Below are 19,134 nucleotides of genomic sequence, written 5' to 3'. Positions count from 1 at the left end.
TGAAAATTTTACCAGCCAAATGAATAGCAGGGCTATTTAGTAAGCTAAAGTAAGTTTTTTAATAAAAAAAGATACATACACACACACATGTAGATATGAACACACATTCTTAAACCTTAGCAACTAATTGTATTTGCTACAATTGAGAATACACAGCATTTTTTACTCTTAACATTTGTGCTATTTTGTCATAAATTGTATATTATTAGCAATTAACCGGTTTTTTTTTCTTAATATCGCACCAGAAAAACTTTTGACCAAGTGGTTGTTGTTGTTGTTGCTACAAACGCAAGAATTCTCATAATTATATCATACCTTTCACTTATACGCGCTCACCTGTGCATGTGGGTATTTACATATGGATATGTGTGTGTGTGTGAACTGATAAGACAAAACTCGGCGGCTTGAGACGCCTACTTTTCGGCTACCGGAACCGCTGCAAGCAATAACCGCAGGGCTACAACAAACACACATAAACAAATGTAAACATATTTCAGTGTATCCATATATGCGCATATGTGTGTGTGTTGTACATGAATACGGTAAACCACACCATTATCTCCGCATATTCCAAAACAGAATCCGTGCGGCGGCGCAAAAACAATAAACACTTCCAGGCGTTTTTCGGCGCTCATACGCACACACATGCATAATCTATGTATGCGTGTGTATATGTAAATGCCTATGAGTTTAACTAGGCGCACACTTGTTTTTATGCGCATACATTTGCCGGCTTCGCAGCTTGGTCTGATCTCTTGCAAATTCAGGTGCTTCCGGCCACTTGCGCGCGTGTGTGTGTGTGTGTTCGCTCAAGCAGCGCTTGGCTAGCCGGCTTGGCGTTGCTCTGTTTTGCTTCTTGTATATAAATTGATGCAGTCGCCAGAGCAGTGCTTTATTTAATCGCACCAATAACCGATCTGCAACGCTCGCTGGCATGATCGCATTTTAACTGTATTTAGTTTAGTTTCGTCGATGTCAACGCGGTCATAGCGCTATTGAGCTTCTTAAGCAAAATTCATTTGAAGTGAAATTCTGAAAATTCGAAAGTTTACAATTATTTTTTTATAAATAATTTTCGCGTTAAAATGGTGCTAAGAAAACCGTTGTTGCTGTTTCTGCAGCTTTTGGCTGGTAATTGTTGCATTTGCTTTTAAAGGACTCATACAAATTGAAAAATTGCTCATAGAAAGGATAATTATATATGGAAATGGTGATACATAGTTATGTGTGAATTAAGTAAATATTTAAGAATATTAATATTATTAAAAAAATATTAATATTAAAAAATAGTTTGTGCTAAATTAAAGGAGCTGGACCTTGAATAATCCAAAAAAATATGTGAAATGAAATATTACAAACGAAAATATAATAAAACAATAAAAAATTAATAATAATAATTACCCTATTTTGCAAACAAAAAAATTATTAAAAAAATAATAAAAATACCATATAATAAAATTTTTAAGCGGAAAAAAGAAAAATATGTAAAAAAAAAAATAATATATTTATGTGTATATTTTTTTAATTTATATATATACATATGTATTTAAAAATAATACAGGAAACTAATAAATATGAAATGAAACTTTCGAAGCGACAAAACATAAATAATAACAAAAAATATTTATTTTAATTTATTTTTTTAGTATTTATTTAAAACAAATATTAAAAGTTAAATGTGAATTATATTACAACTTTTAAACAAAACATAAATAATAAAAAAATAAAATAATTTGAAACATAAATAAATTAATAATAAAAAAAATTAATTAAAATTATTAAATGTATACATAGATTATTTAATTTCCAAACAAAAAAAAATATGTTAAAAAACATAATTACATAAATTAATATTTTAATTTATATTTATATAATCAAAATTATACATACATATGTATGTGAAATGAAGTATCATTACTTTTAACGATAGAAATATATTTTTGTTTAAAATTACTAAATATTGAATATGAAATGAAACATTATAGTATATATGTATATTAATATCATATAACATTATATAGTATTAAAAAAAAACAAAAAAATAATTACAAAAATATTTTTAATTCATATATATATGCTTTTAAACATATATAAAAAATTGAATATGAAATGAAATATTATAACTTTTAAAGCGAAAAAAAAATAATAATAAAACTTAATTAACACATAAATTTTTTAATATTAAAAATTATATGTGAAATTACATATGTATGTATTATAAATTTTAAACGAAACATAAAGAATAACATGCAATTAAATAAAAATATATTTTTGTTTTTAATTTATATTAAAAAAATGTTTAAAATTTAAAATTTTATATTAAAAAACAATGTTTAAAATTTAAACGAAAAATTAAATAAAGCACAAGGAAATAATAATATTTTTAAAATTATATTTATTTAAAAATATGAAAAATTATATTTCAAATGAAATATTATAGTAAATGTATATAATTACATACATAATATTATAACTAAAAAATTTAAAAAACGAGGAAAAAGTAAATTTAATTTACTAAAACATAAATTTTTCAGTATTAAAAAATATGTGTGAAATTAAGTATTATAATTTTTAAATGAAACATAAATAATAATAAAAAATTTAATAAAAAATATATTTATGGTTAAAATTTAAACAAAAATTAAATAAAATTAGTTTTTGTTTTATTAATATATATTTGGTACATAAAATTACATATATAATATAATATCATAGCAAAAAAATATTAAAAATCAAACAAAAAAATTTTTTTTTAATTCATCATTTTATAAAACAAATACGAATAATTAAAATTTTAATGAAAAAAATAAAATATTTAATATAATAATATAAAAGGAAATAAAATACAATTTTTAGTCCATTTTTAATTAAATTGTATTAAAAATTAAATATAAAATTAATCACTATAATTTGTAAACAAGAATAAAATAAAAAAAAATAATTAATTAAATAAATAATTCAATTTATGTTTATTAAATAATATAACAAAATTAAATTAATAATAATATTAAAAAATTTTGCAAACAAAAAAATTTTTAAAATTTAATTCAGAAATATTTAAATAAGTTTTGAAATTGGAGGAAAAATTACAAACAAATGGCCATAATATTAAATATTACATAATAAAAAATTTTAATTACATACATGCATATGTAAATATATCCCTGAAATAATTTTTAAATTTTTCTTGTATAAAATTTTAAATTATTATTAACTTCATATTAAAAGTTTTAAATATTATAACGTTTAAAAATAATAAAAGGAAATAAGAATAAATAGTATATATTTATTTTATATATATTGAAAAATATTAATAATTAAATTATAAAAAATATATATGAAAAAATCAATTATTTAAATTTATTTATTATTTTGCAAAAATAGTAAAAGGAAATAAAAATAAATAAAATGTGTATATATTTTTAATTAATATACATACATATATTGGAAAATAATAAAAAAATTAAATTAAAAATCGTAATTTATAAAATTTAAATAATTTTAATCTCTTATAAAACTGCTCGCAAAATTTATAAAAAATAGCTATTATATTAAATATTGTAAAAAATATAAAAGTTATATCCATAGGACGATTTTTAAATTTTATTTAACAAATTTTAAATATACATGTATCTATTTCTATTCTTCGTTTACACCGCAGCCATAATACCCTACACAAGCAAAACAGTTTTCCATATAAGGATTTGATTTTGATCGCTATGTTAATTTCCAATATTTTTTTAAGAAAAAGCCCTTCATATACAAATATACTAAATTCCGGCGATAATAAAGGCTGATATGGAGCTTCCCTACTCTTTTCAAGAAAAAATACAGAAACTTCAAATTTAGTGGTGAATGTTTGTAATTGTTCAAGAGAACATTCTTTGACATTTATTTGTTGAAGATTATCTTTTTCAAATGTTGACCGCGGTTACGTATCAGATGGTCCATCCGTTGAGTCCAATTTTCGATGACTCATTCGAGCATTTCGACTGGTAACTGGCGAATGATACGCGTGATGTTTTGCTCCAAAACCTGAATCGAAGCGGGAGAGTCCGTATATACTTTAGATTTTACATATCTTTATAGGAAAAAGTCTAACGGTGTGATATCACACGATCTTGGTGACTAAAAGAACCGGCTCATAACGTGAAATTATCTACTCACCGAAGCGTTCTCTCAATAATTAAATTGATTGAGGCGATGTGTGGGAACTGGCGCCGTCTTGTTGAAATCAAATGTCGTTGGAATCACGAGCTTCAATTTCAGGCATTAAATAGTCGGTTTCGTAGCACAATTTTTTACCGACATCATTTTTGAAGAAATATGAACTGATCATTCCACCGGTCCGCAAACCATACCAAATCGTAGTTTTTTCTGGTTGAAATGGCAACTCTTGAATCTCTTCAGGTCTCTTCGTACCAAATGCGGCAATTTCGCTTGTTTACATACCCATTGAGCCAGAAATGAACAAAATTTGACTCGAAAATGTCGGATCTTCTTGGAACTTTTCAAGAGCCCATAGAGCGAAACGATGCCGTTTGTGAAGGTCGAGCAGCTTCAATTCTTGCTGTAATTTGTACACTTTTAATTTAAGATTTTGACGTAAAATGCGCCAAGTCGTTCCATACGTCAGTCCGAGCGAACGGCGTCGAATCAACTTCCACGGTCTTCGTGTACACTCTCAGGTACGGCTGCTGTATTTTAGACCGATTATGTTGACCATAACTTGAGCCAAGCGCGAAACACATTCTCTACAGAACGTAAATTTTCGTAATAATATTTAATGTTTTCTAAAAGTTGTTCAGGCGTAAGTCTTGCCATGTTAAAATGCCAAACTAGACTGAACAAAAAAAACATGACAGCTTGACACGACCCACGCGTGATCTATCAAAAAAAGGGTATTGAAAAAAGTACTTATACTTGGATCACCCGTTATGATTATGCAAAATGAGTTGTGTATAAATAACTAAGTCTCAAAGCGCAAAAATATTCATTTTCGATTCGATGCTGAAAATTCATTATCTTTGTCATAATCAAAAATTTTGATTTATTACTTTCAAACACTTTGGTATCTTAAATTGAAATATTATTTTTAAATTAATTTTATTATTGTTTTTTAATTATAAGCACTTTTTAATTGATATTTTATTGAATTAATATGAAACATGGCAAGGAATGGTAGAACACTTAATAATTATTTCTAAAAAATAGTATCAAAGTAAAATTCCATATAAGGTATCCCAACTTTAAATTTGCTGAAATGAAAATTGTTTGTTCGGTGTAATGACCCCGTTAAAACTTGGTCAAAAGAAATGTAAATAAAAAGCTGGTGCCCAAAAGGTTTGCTTTGGATTTTCCAAGTCATCATCTCAGCTTCGTAATTTTCAACCGGCCACGCGGTGACTGTGTAATTTACCGGCAAAAATGTTTGGTTTTCGTTTTGTTATTGTGTTCTCGATTAGCGGTTTAATTGCCAAAAAAAAGCTTATCAATATGACATGGGTTTTACCAAACCGCATGCTTTTACCGATATGAGCTATGGAACGAGTTTCGAAGCATTGTTAATTATATTAGAAAATAATTTATTCAATAATAATTTTTTTTTGTAACAATGTTGCGGTAATTTTCTCACGCCTCAAGGTTACTTTGTTTTATTGCTATTTTGGTGTTTTTGCACTTGAGCCAATGTTGTAATAAAGAAATGATCTTTTTTTATTTTTTTATACTGGTTTTGGTAATACACTTTTATTCTACACTTTTTTTGATATTTTTAAATGGCAAAGAATGAAAATAAAATTATTTTTTACTGTAATGATATTTTTCTATATCATTAAAAAGGGTAAAAAGGGACAGTTGTCACAGTTTGTTATAAGTTATACGTTATTAACAAAATGTTGTGAAGCGGCAACACATTAAAGCTGTCAAACTTATTGCCAAAAGCTTTTCTTTCATTTTAATCATGACGTCACAAATCATAGTTTATTGCTGTCAAACGCACACCAAAAAAGTACCGGCACGAAACTGTCGTGATCCATATTTCATACTTTCTTCTTGAAGACCTAGTAAACATATTTAATCATTTCTCAGCTGATCGTTAATTTATTGCTTGTTTGAGAAAATCCTCTTAGCCACTATAAACGCAACTCCACACACTTTCACTTCCCTATTTGTTATCTTTTTCGAAAATATCGTGACCTACAGTTACTACTAAGTCACTTAATCTATAAAAATAGTAAACTTACTTTACATTTTCGCATGAAATCGCTTCGTGCCTATTAATTATTTAATAAACCTTTGAAAAATGGTCAAAACCCGTCAGTTAGAGCATAATACCGTAAAAAAAAATATATCAATGTTAATCATTTACTACGTTTTACAACAACCATCAGCAACTTTTTTGGGCATGGAATTCCATTCAAAAATATGCAAATATATTCGCAACTATTAAAAATTGTCCAACTAGCTGAAACTAGTGCTAAAATACCTTTAGTGTCATCGTAATACGTTGTGACAAAAACATACCCGGAATATGTAAATAAGAAAATATTTAATTATTCATCAATATTTATATTGTCTCCTTCATAGTAATCACCACCAGATGTAATACACTTATGGCAACGATTTTTCCGGCCCTCGAAACATTTTTCATAACCACCATTCGGGATGGTCTTCAGCTCCTTCAGTGAATTTTATTTCATATCTTCGATCGACTGAAAATGGATCCAGGGTTCAACATGAAAAAATCACACGGAGCCAAATCTGGTGAATACGGTGATCGATCGATGGTATTCATTGTATTTTTGGCTTTAAATTCGGTCCATTTCTTGACTCGTTTTGCCCTCCCTCACAAAACTCCTGCCTCATCAGCAGTTGTAATGCTCTATATGAATGTGGGATCGGAATTCGCACGATCAAGCATGTCCACGGTACCGTAACTCTTTTCCAAAAGAATTCAGAATCGAGCAAAAACGCGATTCATACCCAAAATATTCACCAAAATCACTCGAACGGACTCGCGAGAGTTATCGAGCTGGCAAAAGAATCTCTCTAGCACTTGCCTGATGATTTTCAACCACCATATTCTTCATTTTTTTTTAATATTTTCATCAGTTGAAGAGATCGAAAGTCGTCCAGAACGTGGCATGTCTTCGACGATCTCTCAACCGTCTTTGAACAATTTGTACCACTCGTAGGCTTGTGTTTATGATAGAACTGAATCACCGTAAGCCTTTTCCAACATTAACAACGATTCCGCACACAAAATTTGATTAGAAATACAAAATTTGAGATAAAATTACAATTTCCGGGTGCTTTTTGTCACAATGTGTATGAAAAATGTTTGCATATTTAGTTTGTTCTGTTGTTGTTTCTGCTAAAATGAAGAAGCTTTTTTAAATGTTGACAATTATGGCTCTTAATGGATAATAAATAACTGTATTTACGTACATGTGTTCATCATATTACCGTAAATAACTGCTTTTATTTATTCTTGAAATATTCTAATAAAGAGGCTTATTTAAATTCCACTTAATCATGCAACATTTTTTGGAATAAAAGCGCGTGCCACACTTTTTTCAAAATTCGAAATTGAAACAGATTTCTTGGACAAAATTGCGTCACTGGCTGACTAAGCACAACCAAGTATTGCTCAGGATAGTCACACATTCTATAAATATTAACAACAGATATGCATATACCATACCATACATATGTACACTTGCGTATAACGGTATACAAAATGAGCCAAATTTTTATTGAAATCAACTTGGAATTGTGCAAAACTGAAATCAAAACCACAAATAAATCTCAAAAGAATGAAAATAACAATTCTTCCAGAAAAATATTATATGTGCGCATAAATTATAAATACCTATTATATACGAGTATATACATCCGTATGTATAAATAAATATTAGTATGTAAAAATGTATGTTCATATGTCGTTGAGCATAACATAATTTATATTTTGGAGCGATCTTCTTTCTTGACATTGTTTTTGTTCGTATACATTTACATACGAGTATCTTTTCTATGTGCCATACATAGGTAGGTAGTGAGATACAAGTATATGGTTCACTTTCCATTTCATGCAACAACAACTCGCATTAGTGATCTACAACAGAGCGTTACGTCTCATTAGAAATGCATAAGTAAATGTTTGAAGTTGCTCCGACTCACACATACATACAAGTATGTATGTATGTATATTTTCATTAATATAAACCGAGTCAAACGTCAAACTCGCAGCTGTTATGTTAGGTCACGCTTAATTTATTTCCACTTTTTTATTGCAAATTTTTTGGCAAACTACTATTGCCTTTATTAAGTAATTATTGTTAAACAAGTTTTATTTATTATTTATGCACATGTTGTTTCTTCTTTTCAATTGCATTGCATTGTTCAGCCCGCCAAATAGCGGATCAGAGTGCGCCACAGTGGGATTACCGTGATACAAATAGATGGATCGCAGATTATCCAACTTGTGGTGGATCGCAACAGTCGCCGATCAATTTGGATCATTATACGGTAAGTTTTGTGTATTGGATACTTTTGTAGCTGATTCTTAAACGTCATTGTACATATATACCATATATTCAAATATACCATAACTAGAACTTTGTTGATAGCAAACCACAATTTAAGTGGTTTTATACAGGCCGAAAAAAGCGAACGTTCCAGAATTTTTTCTGAGAAAACCTTTCAATTGTTTAATCCAAAAATGTATACAGATATTATGGTATCTTTTAACTGTATTTTAAGACTTAATATTGTAAAAATATTTATTTGGAAAGGAACTACAGCTTATCTCCCGGAGCTCCACTCAAAAAAATCCTTTTGCGGCGATCACTATACATATGTCTGAATTGCATCCTCTGATATTAAAAAACCGAACAGATTTCGTTAAAGTAATGTTAAAACTATTAATTAATCTAAGGAAAGTAAAAAGCAAAACACAATTTTTGGACAAAATGGCGGTTTCTCAAAAAACCGAAATAGATTTTTGACTAGAATTTCGGCCTTAAATTGTTTATAAAAAATATTTATTTTATATATTTTTTTTATTGTTATTATTTTCGACTTTGAAAACACCATTTTGAGAAAAATGCGTTCAAAGTTTGGAATTCACTTCCAACACTCTCAAACGCCTTTTTTGTACGTATTCTTAAATTTATGTACATTAAGAAAATATAATAAAAAAGAATCGATGTTTCGAAAATTCTAACTGTATATAACCCTTTAAGAAACATCAGCTTAACTCAAAAGAAAGTCTGCTTTACCATTGTATAAGTCTTCTGTTTCAGGTTGACTCTTTGCATTATTACACTGTTCAATTTCCCACATTCCCAATCGGATAATGTGGCGAATCGAATAATTTTGAATAATCCGAGTACCAAAACTTAAGAAACTCCGAGTACTATGCATTCCGAGTACTCGGATTATCAAAGTTTCATCATTAATCTAGAGTTACCTGAATTTATTTTATGGTTTCCCAAGTACTTATGTATGTATATTATTTTGAAAACTCTAGAAATTAGCCACGAGCTATTCAGAAGTAATACACGACGTCCTCGATTCGTCAGTTCTCTACTCGCTACGATTGCGTTCTGCTCTCTTATTAAAACGTTGACAGCAAAGTTATCCATTTGAATTTAATATTTTATTTTTTGTTCTATTCGCTCTTCAAAACCTTTGGCGAGTCGAAAAAAGTCATAGCGTTTTGGAAATGTTTTTTTTAATTCTGTTTTGAGAAAAGGTTAGCATTACGGCTTCGGCAGATTAATATTGATCTGATTTGCCAAACACCTAATTAAGCTATTCTATAGAACCGATTGAATCTACCGATGACTTCGATTGACTCTGAAACATTTCCAATAATCTGTGCCTTCAGAAAACTCATTGTGATTTACGTGAGTATCTACCGTCGATGATCTAACCTCACGGTGCTTAAAAGCACATAAATTAAAACAATTATTTGGTTCCAATTGATTGGGTATAAGGTACACCTTTAACGCCTTGACCGCGTTCGAGGCCGATCTAAAACATCTGCCGTGCTATGAATCTGGCACACGGCCGCAGTGCGACTCCACACTGAATAGCATTTTCAATTCTACCTGCCTTTAGGTTTAAACCACATCCACCACAAATCTCCACAAAATGCCAAAGCCAATGAGCAGATTGGAGCGAGCTCCAAGAGCTAACTATCCACCGTGGTACCAGATCTTAGTCTCTGGTCAAACCTTGTAGCTTTTACAACTAAACTAACGTAAAGACTGGTGATATTTGAAGCTTGAATTTCAAATGTTTTTTCATTAAAAAGAATCTCATTCAAAGTCTATAATATCAATTCAAACTGAGTATTATAGCACTAGACAAGACTATGCTGCAATTTCGAGATAAGCCCAATAACAGACATAGTTAAAATTTTTCACGTTTTCTTCTTTACTGGCGCTATGGGTTACATTATTCACGTTTTAATAATAGTACAAAAAAAATCTGCATGAGATCTATTTTCTCCTATCTATTTCCCAACTCAAAAATAGAAAAAAATTGCTGAATCTTAACTAGATGACAGGGAACATGACATTATTTCTAGACCCGTTAGCAACTAAGCACTGCGAAGTGATATCAATAGAACAAAATGTCTATCATTAAACTACACGTAGGTCATAATTATACCCTGAACAGGGTATATTAAGTTTGTCACGAAGTTTGTAACACCCAGAAGGAATCGTGAGAGACCCTATAAAGTATATATATAAATGATCAGTATGTTGAGCTGAGTCGATTTAACCATGTCCGTCTGTCTGTCTGTCTATATGTACGAACTAGTCCTTCAGTTTTTAAGATATCGTTTTGAAATTTTGCAAACATCATTTTCTCTTCAAGAAGCTACTCATTTGTAGGAACGGCCGATATCGGACCACTATAGCATATAGCTACCATACAAACTGAACGATCGGAATCAAGTTCTTGTATGGAAAACTTTCACATTTGACAAGATATATTCACGAAATTTGGTATATGTTATTTTCTAAGGCAACAATGTAATCTCCGAAGAAATTGTTCAGATCGGATTACTATAGCATATAGCTTCCATACAAACTGAACACATAGTTACTAAAAGAAATGTACCTGTGAAGGGTATATTAGCTTCGGTGCAGCCGAAGTTAACGTTTTTTCTTGTTTTTTTTTTATATAGCAGTATCTAACCCTCAAAATTAATTTCATTATTATCTTCAAGAGGAGGAGCCTCTGAAATAATAATTAGAGATATTTCATAATTAAATCAAATAATTTATACCATCATAACATCTATACAGACTATTATTTTTATTGTCATCACGTATGACATAATTAATTCTATGTCATAACATTTGCATAAATCTGTCATATTTGCTAAAGCAAATAACTCAATTTCAAACACAACCAAATGAAAACTTTAGTGTACCATAGATCTATGGTATACATATATAACATACCGACACATAGTGAAGTGTGTTCGTTTCTTAATTGTCAAATTAGCAAATTGCATAATTAATATACTTACGTGTTACCAGTTTTGCGTTGATATATTAATTCTAATTACTGACATATTAAGTGACGATATGGGATGCTTCAATTCTTTTATAATTTTATATTTGTTTCTCATTTCTCATACTTTTTGTTTGTGTTCATTTTCAGTCTATCGGATCGCTCAAGCCGGCTTTGAAGTTCAGAAACTATGCACAGCCGTTCGCTGGCCGACTGACGCTCGTCAATAACGGTCACACAGGTAACCCACATACATACTTACATACAAATTTCTTTATGGCAACAACAAATTCCAAGACTGAATTGAATAACACTCTGTCATACTTAACAGCTGACATAGCACTGCCGGAGACTGTACGTGGACCGCGACCAACTATCACAGGCGGTCTGTTGGATGGCGTCTACGAAGCGCAGTCGGTGCATTTTCATTGGGGTGCGCCAGGTGGTGCTAGGGGTTCGGAGCACACCGTAAATGGTTACCGTTACGATGTGGAAATCCACATTGTGCATAAAAATATGAAATATGGCAACGCACAGGAAGCAATGCAACATCCAGACGGTTTGGCTGTGTTGGCCGTTATGATTAACATTGTGGACGTAAGTGTGGCGTATAGCTGGAAATGTTTATTTCTTACGCATAATAAATGTCTGTGCTTCATAGATTCCGCAAACTTATTACCCAGGCCTGAATATAGTTTTCAATTCATTACCCAGAGTGCGGGCGGCCAACACGAACACGACTATCATTAATCAACTTAGCTTGAATCACTTTCTGGGTGATGTGGATACCCGAAACTTTTTCGCCTACAGAGGTGCCTGACACATGCATGCATATATTTATATTTTGGTGATAATTTGATACCAAACATTTTCAGGCTCACTGACCACACCGCCCTGTTCGGAAGCGGTTACCTGGCACGTTTTTCCCAGACCGCTTTTGATATCACGTGAAATGGTAAACAACTGTACATAATGCTTAATTTCATTTTTTTCTTAATTCCCCAACGCTTTTGCATAGATCCAAAGATTCTTCGAACTGAGACAGACCAATGGTGCACCGTTATGGAACAACTATCGGCCATTGCAAGCATTGAATAGGCGCCAGGTTTATCGGCGTAAAGGCGGTATTTAGCGTGCTTTACTGAACTGACCACTACAATGGCATCCATTGTTGAAGACTAAAGCCGAATCTAATTTATTTAATTTAGTTTTAATTATTTAGTTTTGAAACCGATTTTTATTGTAATAAATATACTTATGTTAGTGCACATCTATTTTACCTCACAAAAACTTTGTTTTTGTTTTATTAACTAGAGGGTATTTAGTGGATTTGCAAGAGAGCTCGCTGACTAGAAGCCAGTCTGTGTTTCTTCAAGGGATGTTCAAGGAGTTTGTACTTTCAAATACATATGTACTTTATGTACTGAAAACGCTAGTAAGTTCTAATTAACGTTTTTGTAAAACTCTGTACAACGATGGTCTTCGTTCGGATTTCTAGAATTATTGCCCTTATTTCGGTGAAATGAAAAATTCTTAAAGGGATTTCCTAAGCCGGTTGTAACATGTGAGGAAATATTTTAACATGGCAACAATCGGTGGGCACTTCCTTATACGGTAGGATCTTTAATTTCTGGAATCACATAATAATGCAAACAAGAAGCAAAAGAAGAAGCCTAACGAAACACTTACTATTGGTGCAAGTAGCAAATATTTCTGGTATTGTAGGTTGAATTCTGTTTCAGCTTGGACGCTTTGCGCCCGAAGTGCAAAACCTATAGAAACTTCAGAAATATCAATTGACATCTGTAATGCAGGAAGGTTCGATCAACTTTTCCAACCCCAAACGACATGGAATCTATCCTATCTGCGTGTGCGATTGATGAGGTTTTCAGCTCTGTGAGTAGAACTACTCTTGAAAGCTACTGCCTTTGAAAGCTCAGAAAGGTAAAGGGAAGCCTCTTTGGTGGGCAACGTAGATTTAACGGAGATCAGATCTTCGAACAGAAGACTATTCAACAAAGCTCGTATAAGTGGCTCTTTCCACCATTGCAGATAGACAGTGAGAGCGTATTTTGATATTTTATTTTAAGAAGAAATTGTAAACCTGTGTGGAAAATTTTAAAAGAATAATTATTATTGAGCGGCTAGCCTTAGTACTTGATCGACCGAAGGATTCCTGTTGCATCCAAGAATATAATTGAACTGTATCTTAGAAACATGTCTAGATTGCATCGAAATTCTTACAAATTTCTGTTCTTTGTAAAATAATATTTTGCGTTTTTGAAAGATTTACTGATATTAATTAACGACGAACCACATCCAGGACGGTCTACAAAATCAACTGATGAACAGCACGCCATAAAAATAAAGGAATTGGCGCTTGAGAATCGACGATTAATAGGCAGAGATCTTACTGCCATTGTTGGAATATCGGAAGGATCAGTGAATCAGTGATTTGAAAGATCATTTGGGCTTAAGAAAAGTGAAAGCAGCGTCGCGTAACGTCTGCGAAACAGTGATTTTCAACTACCAGGATGTCATTACATGTATTATTACAAACGATGAGTCTTGAATCTATGCTCGCGACTTGGAAAAAGACGAATATCGTGTAAAAGGTGAGCCGAAGCCAAAAAACCACGTCAAAGCTGCTTTCTTTGATTTTCAAGATGTGCAAACTGTCAACAAGGAATACTAGATATTTAAGTGTTATGCATCGTTTACGCGAAGCTCTTCGTAAAAAGAGGCCGGAATTATTGCGGAAAACTCTTGGCTTTACAGCACGATAATGAACCGTCGCCGCCGCATTGATTCTTCGAGAGTTTTTCGCCAAATTTTCAATCAACATCATGCCGCAACCATCGTATTCGCCTGACTTAACTCCATGTGACTTTTGGCCTTTCAGCAAACTTGAACGACCGCTCCGGGGAAACCGTTTTTAGTCAGTTCAAGGCATTAAACGTGAATCGCTACGCACATTGAAGGTTATTTCCGAAATTGACTTTAACATCTGTTTCGAGGATTGGAAATAACGTTGGCACAATAAAATAAGTTTTTGCCAAGGGGGTTTACTTTGAGGGGGCCGACAAAGGTTTGAAGAATAAATTAAGAATTTAAAAATTATGAACAAAGTCTTACTATTTTAAAATGCTATAAACTATTGAATTCGGTGTAAACATTATTAACAAATAAAGACGAAAACCTTATTGCTTCCTGCTGGTATAAGAATCTAGGAGATTCAACTTGGGTAGAGATTTGTAAAAGATTCATAAAAAATTTTACCCATAAGAAAGATTAATTTTTAAAATCTAAACCGCAAATATATATTTTTGACTTTGAGACTTATTTATAGGCATGGTGAAAGTTGAAATAATCGAAAACTGTAGCCATTGGAAGGGTAAGGTAGATTCATTGAAAAGGAATGCAATAGCAACATTTCTCTATTGAACTTACCAGTCAAAATGATTGCTTCAAAAATATTTCCGGTAATATTTTTGTTAACCAAACGTTTTCTGTTAAGATCTGTCTGAAAAAATCCGACAATAGTCTGACAGCAACACCGAAAAGTTTATTGTTTAAATTTTCAAGATTAAATCTTGCATTTCTCTAGGCAAATGTTCACTCATCTCAAAGTTTGATTGAAGTTTTTTGTAATATTGCATCTATACCGCAATTACTTAATCTCTTGCAATATATGTATACTTATATGACATGTAATTTAACCTTTAATAGAGCGCAAGCTACTTAATCCTCAGAGATAATTACCTTACATCGCCATCTGTTAGACTACCTTTTGTCATATAATAAACAAATAATTGTCAATAAAATAATTTCACGCCTTCATATTATTATATAACATTTCTTATCATCTGAGTTAGAATAAGTACGCTAGAACTGTTTATAATAGGTTCAGGGCTTAGGAATTTACTGCGAACAAACAATCGACAAGTAGGTTTTGTAATATTTATATATATTTATAGATAATAAAAATGTTTAAGATTATTTGTATAATATAATATAAATTCGCGTAGTTGGACCACAGCCACGCCCAGAAAACGCTATTAAACGAAAATTTATAAAGTGTCCTAACTAAGCACTAAATTAAGTAATAATACTAAGTTAATTTGACACGTATCACGGTATTGTCATCCCAATAGGCAATCTAAAAGGTTGAATGTACATATCTCCTAAGCTACATATAATACAGCATCCAAATTTGCTCAAAACAAATCTCTTGGGGCGCTTAGCCAATGTGGTAAAACTGGATGAAATCGGATGATAACCCAGCTCCCTCTCCATATTACAGTTTCCTTAAGAGCTACTAAAAGTGCGATAAATCCATAAATAATATAGTAAATAATAATAAAATAGTATGTTACAAGAGGACTGGAAGACGGCGTCAAAATGCCACCGTGCCACCGCCCACATTTCAGTAAAAACCCACATTTCAGGACCTGCTCGACCATTAATGACCAAATTTAGTATATCGTATAATATAATCTTAACATTCCTATGATTTTTCAATTCCATCTGATTCTTTGACTTTCCAGTATATGGATGAAAGTTCCAATTGCGAACTTATTAGTCAATCGGTGAGATATATAATAGACATTCAAAGAGAATCCTTTTCTAATGTTTCACTTTTAATATAAATGAGATATAAACTAGTTTGTCTCTTTTGTTGAATCAAACTGTACACAGTGTGCTAAATCTTACTACAATCGGTTCAGTAGTTTAGGAGTTAACCCCGGAGAAACATGACACATACATAATTTTTATACTCTTGCAAACTTTTGCTACAATGTTCGGTTGCACCCGAACTTGGGCCTTCCTTAATTGTTATGTATATAGATTTTGTCACCTTTTCTTACAACTGCAGTACTTTATTGAAATATAAATTTAATAAAGCATACTAAAATAATACTTTTTTATTATTGAAAAATAATTCATTGTTTTAAGTGGCGGAAACAACATCTTCGAAATGAAAGCATTAAACTTTTTAGCAATAAAAGCCTTCTATTTGCACACTGTGCTTTTTGATATTTTATAAAAAAAAAGTATTATGCACTTTATATTTTAATTCACAAGGTAAAAACATAAAAATAAATGCTGGCTGGTGGTTTCGTTTGTGTGTTTTATTAAAATTTTAACTAAAATTATTTACCCCCATATTTTTTAATAATTATAGCTGATATGACAAAAGGAGCTTACTGTCATAAAAACCTCTTAATGGAACAATTTCAACAAAAACTGTTGTAAAACATGTTAAGCAATGAACCATTATATCTACTTTTAGTATAAAACCTTTTATTATTTTCTTTCTGTTTAAGTTTCAATCAGGGCATTCACAAATTTTCTGTATCATTTCATTGCAGAATGTTGTTCAGCGCTTCGCGGTCGAATGGGTTCACCAGCTCTCGGTGTTATGCTTTCACTGCCATTCAGCAGGTTGGAGAAATGTTCCCTCCATAATTTCAGTAAGCTCTGGGCATCAGTCACTAGATCACCTTTAGAGAATGCTCCGACCTGGAAACCTTTTGTTAGTCGCCTCAACTTTTCGTAGAATTTTCGAGTATTACCCCTATCGGCCAACTTCTCATGCTCTTCGAACCCATGCATTTCGGCCACTCTCTTTTTTGTCTGCATGCTTCCCTCTTCAACTCTCAGTATCTATCCCATCTCGCACGTGTTGTGGTCGATTGTAACGTTGCGAGGTAGGCAGTCTGTTTTCTCTCCACTGTATTCCACATCGTACCAGCTGTTCTTTTGCATTTTGCAGCTGTACGTATGGAGCTTGAAATGCCGTCCCACAGTTCCCTTATACCGAGTTGTTGACGAGTGCTCTCAGAGAGCAGGACGGTGCAAGTCGAGTACAATTCCGTTCGGCTGCCTGTTGTGACTGCAGTTTTTCGACGTCGAATTTTCCTTGAGTTTGTTGCGTTCGTTTTTTGCTGCACAGAGACGGGTGCGTTTTTTGGCTGCAACAAGACAGTGGTCCGAGTTAATGTTAGGACCTCGGAGCGTACGCACGCCTAAAACACTGGAGACGAGTCTTCTGTCAATCACAGTATGTTCGATCTGGTTGGTGACTTTTTGAACCGTGGACAGCCTGCTGGAATCTAGTACTACAGATAACCATATTTAGGGCCCCGCCGAAGAAGATCAGCTTCAACCAATTTATGGATGTTTCCTAATGGAGGCTGAATTTCCCGACCGTTGTGCCAAAGATTCCTTCTTTGCCCATCCTGGCGTTTAAGTCACCAGACACGATTTGACATCGTGGTAGGGGTAGCTCTCATAGCTGCGCTCCAAGCGCTCATAGAAGGCATACTTGATCACATCGCTCTTCTTCTCCTTCAGGGCGTGGGCGCAAACCAGCGATATGTTGAAGAACTTTGCTTTAATGTGGATTGTGGCTAAACGTTCATCCACCGGAGTGAATGCCGGGTCTCTCCTACCACGAAACCCACACCAAATTTGCGCTCCTTCATATGACCACTGTAGTGAATGCCACAAGGACCTACTCGCTTCAGTCCTTGTCCCGTCGAACGCATTTCTTTGACGGCGGTGATGTCAGCCTATCCAGAGGATATTTGGGTCTAAGACCGGAAGTCGTGAGCGGCTTGAGTCATATGTAAAAGATTTGTTTCTGGACACTCCCAAGTGAATGGCGCTCAGAGAAGTTTTCTCCTACTCGCTTCAGTCCTTGTCCCATCGAACGTATTTCTTGGACGGCGGTGATGTCAGCCTATTCAGAGGATACTTGGGTCTAAGACCGGAAGTCGTGAGCTGCTTGAGTCATAAGTAAAAGATTTGTTTCTGGACACTCCCAAGTGAATGGCGCTCAGAGAACTTTTCTCACTTGCGTTAACTTCAACACATGGCTTCATTCTAGGCTACAAAAAATATTTGAATATTAATAATAGTTGAAATAGAATAATTACATAATTACAGCTTCACCAGCTTTTTATGTAACTTCGTGAATACCCCAAATTTGTTTTATTATTGTTTTAATGACCTAAATACGAGCTAGTCTTGCTTTTTATTGATTATTTGTTAACAAAAAGCTATTTAATTAAAGAATTATTCTTTGAAATTCGAGAAATCGAATATATTGGTAAGATAACAGCTATACATTTTGGGATCAATAACCAGTAATTGAATGATTTTAACTAAACAAAAAATGTGTGTTAATGGAGTGCTTAATATTTTTGTTATTTTTAGTATATGGATGTGGGTACAAACGTAGATTTATTGCCGAAATTTCGCCGCTAATGGCACAAACAACTGATTTATATATACAAGTTTAACCATTGATAGAATCTCCAATTGTTGGTTACGCTTCAACAAGACTGGTCCCAACTAAAGACTGTTGACTATTCCATTAGTTTGAAGGTCAGCAATGAAGTGCGCATAAACAATAACATACCTATGTGCATAAATAACTGCATATGTTTGCATATACACACCTATATACATATATAAACATACGCACAACTGATGATGATATCTACCATATACATATGTACATATGAGCATATTAGTTGTGGGGGGATAAAGAAGCGGGAAGCGCTAATGCAAATGGGGATTATAAAAATCTCG

The 19,134-nt window shown here is 32.5% G+C and overlaps 1 protein-coding gene across 1 annotated transcript; it reads left to right on the top strand.

Annotated features, from left to right (window-relative positions):
- The first annotated feature begins 1,085 nt into the window (after nt 1-1,085).
- Nucleotides 1,086-12,667, top strand: LOC120771385 (carbonic anhydrase 2-like). The gene is made up of 7 exons (XM_040099392.1): nt 1,086-1,131; nt 8,408-8,529; nt 11,686-11,776; nt 11,867-12,132; nt 12,197-12,347; nt 12,411-12,490; nt 12,554-12,667. The coding sequence occupies exons 1-7, from the start codon at nt 1,086-1,088 to the stop codon at nt 12,665-12,667; spliced, it is 870 nt and encodes a 289-aa protein (XP_039955326.1).
- The last annotated feature ends 6,467 nt before the right edge of the window (nt 12,668-19,134 follow it).

Source organism: Bactrocera tryoni, chromosome 1, assembly GCF_016617805.1.
Source record: "Bactrocera tryoni isolate S06 chromosome 1, CSIRO_BtryS06_freeze2, whole genome shotgun sequence".
In the NCBI taxonomy this organism is placed as follows: domain Eukaryota; kingdom Metazoa; phylum Arthropoda; class Insecta; order Diptera; family Tephritidae; genus Bactrocera; species Bactrocera tryoni.
This window is presented reverse-complemented; position numbering and strand designations above follow the sequence as displayed.

Bases quoted from the DNA above. Each gene is read 5' to 3' on its own strand.
- LOC120771385 (XM_040099392.1), top strand. From the start codon at position 1,086: ATGGTGCTAAGAAAACCGTTGTTGCTGTTTCTGCAGCTTTTGGCTG. The intron at 8,530-11,685 runs GTAAGTTTTGTG...GTTCATTTTCAG, and splicing joins TCAATTTGGATCATTATACG to TCTATCGGATCGCTCAAGCC. The intron at 12,133-12,196 runs GTAAGTGTGGCG...TGTGCTTCATAG, and splicing joins TTATGATTAACATTGTGGAC to ATTCCGCAAACTTATTACCC.